Source organism: Sinocyclocheilus anshuiensis, unplaced genomic scaffold (assembly GCF_001515605.1).
Source record: "Sinocyclocheilus anshuiensis isolate Anshui unplaced genomic scaffold, SAMN03320099.WGS_v1.1 scaffold60, whole genome shotgun sequence".
Classification (NCBI taxonomy): domain Eukaryota; kingdom Metazoa; phylum Chordata; class Actinopteri; order Cypriniformes; family Cyprinidae; genus Sinocyclocheilus; species Sinocyclocheilus anshuiensis.
Genome location: NW_015554068.1, coordinates 260,101 through 268,720, shown reverse-complemented (window position 1 = coordinate 268,720; position 8,620 = coordinate 260,101). Strand labels below are relative to the sequence as shown.

The 8,620-nt window shown below is 33.2% G+C and overlaps 1 protein-coding gene across 8 annotated transcripts in view; it reads right to left on the bottom strand.

Moving 5' to 3' along the window:
* LOC107668659 (ephrin type-B receptor 3-like) overlaps window positions 1-8,620 on the bottom strand; it is a 45,574-nt gene that overhangs the window by 17,450 nt on the left and 19,504 nt on the right. For 6 of the 8 annotated variants that reach the window (XM_016460609.1, XM_016460614.1, XM_016460612.1 and 3 more), the window contains exon 2: window positions 4,042-4,106. In XM_016460609.1, the coding sequence (XP_016316095.1) occupies window positions 4,042-4,106 (65 nt within the window). Of the gene's footprint in view, window positions 1-1,226; window positions 1,348-4,041; window positions 4,107-8,620 lie in introns of those variants that run through there. The other 2 variants (XM_016460611.1, XM_016460616.1) reach the window with 1 other exon arrangement.

The window sequence follows — 8,620 nt, the reverse complement described above, 5'->3', positions numbered from 1 at the left end:
GGGGGGGGGGTATTTACAAGAATAATATATGGACGGGGAAGGTGAAATGCCAGTTGATTTGTTTCTTTGGGGCTGCTCTTGTGCCTCGGTGCATTGGTGCTAAGTTACTCGGAAGTAAAGGTTTTGGGAAGGGGTGATTGCAACAGCTGAGATGGTGTGGCTGGGGGCAAGAAGGGGGCAGTGGACACATGAAGAACAGGATATAAGGAAAAGAGGTGAAGACCCAAAGAATTAGACAAATCCCAACAAAAGAAGTAAGAAAAGGCAGCAGTGTCTGGGTATTGTGAAAGATATACTGAGTGAAGGATACTTCTGCTGTGTCTGCCAAAAGCTTGTGGGCACAGATTTCACTTTTGGAGAATGAATGTAACACGGCTAGGGTGAAATCTGATCTGGGCATTGCCTTTATCTGATGAAACGTAGAGCTTCCTGTTAACACACTATATTTGAACAAGACTGTAACTGGACATCTTATAATACCTCTTGATTCAAAATTCGGTAACTACGACATTTATGAGAAAATCGCACGAAACCGGTCATGAACTTGTGCAAGTCATTTTTAACCCTCAAATGAAATGTTTCAATGGAAAGAATAAGAAATTAAATTTGTCTTAAAGAAAATGAGGCCTATTTTATAAGTTTGTATTTTTAAATTATTTTTAATAAGATAGCAGCTGTAAAACTCAAGAGGATATATAGTAAAATAAAGTAAAAACTAAATTAAGCAAAACAAAAAGGGGAAAAAATGATGAAACAAAATAGTGAAAACAAAACAAAAATGAAAAACAAAACAAAATGTTGCAACAAAAAAGGAAAAACAAAGCAAAATGATGAAACAAAATAGTGAAAATAAAACATGAAAACAAAACAAAATGTTGCAACAAAAAAGGAAAAACAAAACAAAATGACGAAACAAAATAAATTCAAAATAAAACAAAACAACAAATCAAAACAAAAAGGGGGAACAAAGAAACCAAAATAAAATAGTCAAAAAAAAAAAAAAAGTCAAAACAAAACAAATAAAAAATAAAATAAAATAAAATTCCAGAATAAATATAATAAAATAATAAAATACTGGTCTTTATTTTATGTTGAGGTCAGATGTGACCTGGAGAGAATTTTTTGTAGAATCACCCTGTATACTTTATTTTGACTGAAGGAGCGGATTATATAAGCATGATGGCCTCAGGTTAACCATAGTCAAACACACAAAAGTAATAACTCACCCCAGTTTCAGGATGTGAGGTCCATGCGAGTTCAGTGGTGGCCCATTTGGTGTCCATCAGTGTTTCTGCAAAACAAAAAAATAAAGATCCGCTCAGTTTGAGGAATAAGAACTGGCAACAGGCAACAAAAAATAAGAGAATTAAATGGAAAACCTTGGGAGGAAGTGAGTTCACACTGTGCAGGACAAGCTAAGCAACATACAACTGTCACTGTCCATATTGTTAGTAGGTATTAATGCATTGCGGTAAATTCATGGGTGCAGGAATGGAAAAACGCTATCATGCTAATCAACAGTGAAAAGACGGCAAAACAGCTTTGTGGGTGATCCAGAAGGCATTGTCAAAGATTTATGACAGCCCTCCTCTAATTAGATTTAATTAGCCGTGTATTTGCTGGGTGGGATAGAAAAGCTAAGTGTTTTTGAAAGACAACCCGCTCCCCTTCCCACACGTACACACACACACACAACACATCCACACACTCGCACCCTTAAGCTAGCAGCTGTAAAACTCAAGAGGATATATAACAGAGCAAAGGAGTTCTTGAATAGCACCATAAAACTCACAAAAGGAAGATCTTCACAATTTTCTCAATACCCAATATGCTCTGCCTGTCGGTTTTTTTTTTCTGTTTTTATCCCACCAGCCATATGTGCAGCTCTCTGTTTTTATTATAATGAAAGCACACTCACTCAGCCTAGACTACCAACATATTGAGTCAACCATTTTACCTTCCGCCACCTGCTTCGGCTGTTTATACATCGCGGCTGCGGTTACAATTGAACGTTGAGACTGTGTTTACTGAATTAGATGAATTGGTGGATTGAAAATAAATATCAGAGGATGTTTCCTTTAAAGTGAGTGATAAAAACACTGTTACACCTGGTATTAACATTCATTCAGGGTGTAAAAAGTTGAAATGGTTCTGACCACATGTAGGATTATGTGTTATTATTATTATTATTATTATTATTATTATTATTATTATTATTATTATTTATTTTTATTATTATATTTCATTATGTTTTTGGTTTTTTTGCTAATTAACTCTTTTAGTTAAAGTTTTAGTAATTTTATTGTGTCTCTTTGCCATTTTTATTAGTTTTTTGTTGTTTTTAAATATGTATATATTGTTTTTAATAAATGTTTATTTCCGTTTTAGTTTGAGGTTTTTAGTACATCAAGTTAATTAAATAAAAATGAGAAATGTTGCCTTAGAAACTATCTGAAATAAAATAATTAACAAAATAAACAAATAAAATAACAGATTTCATATTTTATTTCCATCGACATTTATTTTATTTGAAGTAACAATTTTTTTTTTGTAATTTATTTTTATTTTAGTTTTAGTTAACTATATTAAACCTGCTGTGCAATCATTTATTTATTTATTTATTTATCTGTTTGTTTGTTTGTTTGTTTAAATATAATCTAAAATAAAATTGAATTTATTGTAAAATATGTACTTGAGTATTTTTTTTTTCAGCTATAAAATATATAACCATGACTCAGCAACAACAACAACAACAATAATAATAATAATAATAATAATAATGCCCATTATTTTCATTATAATTATGACTGTTGCTATAAAAAATAAACAATAAATATTACTTGTATAATAAATAAAAATAGCATTTAAAAAAATAACAATAATAATTTTTTCATACAACTATAAAATTACAACATTTTGTAAATGGCTTGTCTGAGTCTGAGGCAGACATATGGCTGTCTGATTTTCAAACATTAAACCATCAAGCCTTTATTTTGGCAGGAAAATAAAATGAACCCTTAAATTAAACTGCCGTCGTTGCGACCACAATATCGCAATTTTGATTTGATTAATTGCGCAGACCAATTTACATTATTAGAACATTGCCAATGCATCCTGATGCTTCCCGGATGACAGCGAAGGACCGCCTACTCACCTGTCAATCAAAATCACACATAGTACTGAGATCATATCACTCAAGACAGATGTTAATACCAAGTTTACATGATTTGAATCTTCTCTACTCATCTTTGTTTACTCGTGTGATGTACCACAGAAAATAAAATCCCCACCACAGGAAACATCAAGCTGAAGTTGAGAAGTTTCTAACATGTAGGTGTTTGTACGATAAGCAGAAACCGAGTCTGAGGCAGCTGTTTATACTTCAGACAGAAGCGGCCATTGATTTCCTGTCGGCATGTCATGCGGTGCGTCCGGACCGTCATATTGTGTCACTGACTGACGAGTCCGCCGATATTCAAACCCGTTTAAATGAAACCCACAAGTCAGCTGCCAGACGAGAAAAAGCTAGCGCAAATAAAACGCAAGACAAACCCAGAGAAAAGCAGTGTAGTGCAAGTGAGCCGTGAACGTTCGGGAGCGAGCTTCTGTTTTGTTTGCATTTGTAAGCTGTGCTGAAAAACAGTAGATAGATAGCAGCTGTAAAACTCAAGAGGATATATAGTAAAATAAAGTAAAAACTAAATTAAGCAAAACAAAAAGGGGAAAAAATGATGAAACAAAATAGTGAAAACAAAACAAAAATGAAAAACAAAAAATGTTGCAACAAAAAAGTAAAAATAAAAACAAACAACAAAACAGAAAGGAAAAACTAAATTAAACAATGAAACAAAATAAATTCAAAATACAACAATACAAAACAACAAATAAAATAAAAAAATATCAAACAGACCATTTTATCCTGAGGTCAAATGTGACCTAGAGAAAACATTTTGAGATTCACCCCTGTGTACTTTATTTGGATCATATAAGCATGATGAGCTCAGGTTAACCAAAGTCAAACACACAAAAGTAATAACTCACCCCAGTTTCAGGATGTGAGGTCCATGCGAGTTCAGTGGTGGCCCATTTGGTGTCCATCAGTGTTTCTGCAAAACAAAAAAATAAAGATCCGCTCAGTTTGAGGAATAAGAACTGGCAACAGGCAACAAAAAATAAGAGAATTAAATGGAAAACCTTGGGAGGAAGTGAGTTCACACTGTGCAGGACAAGCTAAGCAACATACAACTGTCACTGTCCATATTGTTAGTAGGTATTAATGCATTGCGGTAAATTCATGGGTGCAGGAATGGAAAAACGCTATCATGCTAATCAACAGTGAAAAGACGGCAAAACAGCTTTGTGGGTGATCCAGAAGGCATTGTCAAAGATTTATGTCCTCTAACCTCTAATTAGATTTAATTAGCCGTGTATTTGCTGGGTGGGATAGAAAAGCTAAGTGTTTACAACCCGCTACCCGCTCCCCTTCCCACACGTACACACACACACACAACACATCCACACACTCGCACCCTTAAGCTAGCAGCTGTAAAACTCAAGAGGATATATAACAGAGCAAAGGAGTTCTTGAATAGCACCATAAAACTCACAAAAGGAAGATCTTCACAATTTTCTCAATACCCAATATGCTCTGCCTGTCGGTTTTTTTTTTCTTTTTTTATCCCACCAGCCATATGTGCAGCTCTCTGTTTTTATTATAATGAAAGCACACTCACTCAGCCTAGACTACCAACATATTGAGTCAACCATTTTACCTTCCGCCACCTGCTTCGGCTGTTTATACATCGCGGCTGCGGTTACAATTGAACGTTGAGACTGTGTTTACTGAATTAGATGAATTGGTGGATTGAAAATAAATATCAGAGGATGTTTCCTTTAAAGTGAGTGATAAAAACACTGTTACACCTGGTATTAACATTCATTCAGGGTGTAAAAAGTTGAAATGGTTCTGACCACATGTAGGATTATGTGTTATTATTATTATTATTATTATTATTATTATTATTATTATTATTATTATTATTATTATTATTATTATTATTATTATTATTATTATTATTATTATTATTATTATTATTATTATTATTATTATTATTATTATTATTATTATTATTATTATTATTTATTTTTATTATTATATTTCATTATGTTTTTGGTTTTTTTGCTAATTAACTCTTTTAGTTAAAGTTTTAGTAATTTTATTGTGTCTCTTTGCCATTTTTATTAGTTTTTTGTTGTTTTTAAATATGTATATATTGTTTTTAATAAATGTTTATTTCCGTTTTAGTTTGAGGTTTTTAGTACATCAAGTTAATTAAATAAAAATGAGAAATGTTGCCTTAGAAACTATCTGAAATAAAATAATTAACAAAATAAACAAATAAAATAACAGATTTCATATTTTATTTCCATCGACATTTATTTTATTTGAAGTAACAATTTTTTTTTTGTAATTTATTTTTATTTTAGTTTTAGTTAACTATATTAAACCTGCTGTGCAATCATTTATTTATTTATTTATTTATCTGTTTGTTTGTTTGTTTGTTTAAATATAATCTAAAATAAAATTGAATTTATTGTAAAATATGTACTTGAGTATTTTTTTTTTCAGCTATAAAATATATAACCATGACTCAGCAACAACAACAACAACAATAATAATAATAATAATAATAATAATGCCCATTATTTTCATTATAATTATGACTGTTGCTATAAAAAATAAACAATAAATATTACTTGTATAATAAATAAAAATAGCATTTAAAAAAATAACAATAATAATTTTTTCATACAACTATAAAATTACAACATTTTGTAAATGGCTTGTCTGAGTCTGAGGCAGACATATGGCTGTCTGATTTTCAAACATTAAACCATCAAGCCTTTATTTTGGCAGGAAAATAAAATGAACCCTTAAATTAAACTGCCGTCGTTGCGACCACAATATCGCAATTTTGATTTGATTAATTGCGCAGACCAATTTACATTATTAGAACATTGCCAATGCATCCTGATGCTTCCCGGATGACAGCGAAGGACCGCCTACTCACCTGTCAATCAAAATCACACATAGTACTGAGATCATATCACTCAAGACAGATGTTAATACCAAGTTTACATGATTTGAATCTTCTCTACTCATCTTTGTTTACTCGTGTGATGTACCACAGAAAATAAAATCCCCACCACAGGAAACATCAAGCTGAAGTTGAGAAGTTTCTAACATGTAGGTGTTTGTACGATAAGCAGAAACCGAGTCTGAGGCAGCTGTTTATACTTCAGACAGAAGCGGCCATTGATTTCCTGTCGGCATGTCATGCGGTGCGTCCGGACCGTCATATTGTGTCACTGACTGACGAGTCCGCCGATATTCAAACCCGTTTAAATGAAACCCACAAGTCAGCTGCCAGACGAGAAAAAGCTAGCGCAAATAAAACGCAAGACAAACCCAGAGAAAAGCAGTGTAGTGCAAGTGAGCCGTGAACGTTCGGGAGCGAGCTTCTGTTTTGTTTGCATTTGTAAGCTGTGCTGAAAAACAGCAAAGCCGAGCATTGTGTCAGCTGAGCGCGCATTTAGATGAGGAGGCAAGTCCTGGCTCAATGAGAGAGCGAACGCACCCCATCCCGCTGCAGTCAGCGGGGCGAGAGGCCATGCCCTCAATGCGACGATTCATTCACACTCCAGCAGCAGCACCGAGCCTCCATTACGCCTCGCTACTGTTAAAATGGCTCCACACAGGGAAAGTTTTGTTTGGCCGGCCGGGAGACGACAGTTTATTTCCTGTTTCTCTCAGTTCTGAGGAAAAACCTAAGAATATGGGCCTTTCTGGCAGAACGGCGAACCTGATTGACGAGTGCGGAGACAAAAACTCGCCCTTGCAAAACCTGAATGTTTCAGTGTGAAGCTTGGGCAAACTTTAGGCTATAAACTCAATGGCATAAAGCACACGCCATAAACTTTAGTCAGTGAGGCAGAACATTTATGAAACTTGAGAAAACAGGCCCGACACATAAATTAGCTGCTGCAAAATGAAGCGCAGGTTTACTTATTCGCCACATGTTGACGTTCATAAAAAAATAATTGAATTGTTTTTTTTAACTATATATTTAAAAAAAGAAAAAACTGAAGTATAAGAAAATTGTAACAATATACTATATAACCTACTACTACTACTACTAAAAAATAAATAAATAAATAAAGCTTTTAAGCTCAATAAAGCTATTAAGTACTATATTTTAATAATATAAATATATCTATTTATCTATGTACATGTATGTTTATGTACATACACACACACACACTATTTTATGCACACACATATTTATTATATGTATGCATATAGTTTTTATTATTTTTAGTTAATTTTTAATTTTTTATTGTTATATTCAGTAATTTTTATTTCAGTAATTTTTTTCACATATTATAACATAAATTCAAATATTTTAATGGCTTATGAATAAGGTTATGAACATTCTCAGTCTCAGAAATCTCAGGAAATATTTGACGTTACTACAGCCATATCAAAACATGTAAAAATTATAAGTCATTGTTATTGGTCCAAACACTAAACTTATTCTTTTTTTTTTTTTTTTTTTTTTTACAATAAAATACTAATATATAAGAAAAAAGTAAGACTATATAAACTACACTGCAATATGTAAACTACTTAAAAACAATAAATATATGATAATATATTATTTAGTTCATTTAAAATTGTTTTTGAGCCTTTATTAAATCGTATTAACAACTAAAAATTGTAAACATTTAAATATAAAACTTACTAAAGCACGTCAAAACACCATCACTGAAAGAACATGAATGTGTAGCCGGATGTTTAGAAGTAAATATGGAAATCTGTGTAAATTATAAAATGATAAGTCAGTGTTTTCGGTTTAAACACTAAACATACAAGTTGCATGACTTGCACACATTCAAAGGCAAATTCTCATTCTCAGAGCTGCATGTTAAAAACACACACACACACAGTCTGGTCAGCTATCCTTGTGGGGACTCTCCATAGGCGTAATGGTTTTTCTACTGTACAGACCGTATATTCTATTGCCCTACACCTAAACCTACCCCTCACAGGAAACTCTGCATTTTTAGATTTTCAAAAAACTTAATTCTGTATGATTTATAAGCTTTTGTACCCGTGGGGACCACAATTTAGGTCCCCACCGTGACACGAGTCCCCATGAGTCTGTGTGTAGTCAGGTTTAAGTCCCCCACACACACACACACACACACACACACACACATATATTGACGTAAGAAAGGTCAGCTCTTTCATTCTAATCCTCAAATGACAGAGCAGTGCTAATAACAGAGGAAGACAGAGAAACACTTGAATCAACACACACTCACACACAATCTGTGGGTTTACGAGCGCCTTAAAATATTTCTTTGTTCCAGTAAGCAATAGTTTTGAAGAGGGGTATGTGAACCAAACCACCTCTATTGATACAAAGAATGTTCGGTGAATTTAGAAACTGAGTCAGTGGCGTGTGGGCAGACAGGTGAGAGATTACTGCAGGATTTCTGCTTTCGGCTTTACCCGTTCCTTTTTGTCATGTCGTTTGGAGGTTAGAAGTAAAAAAAG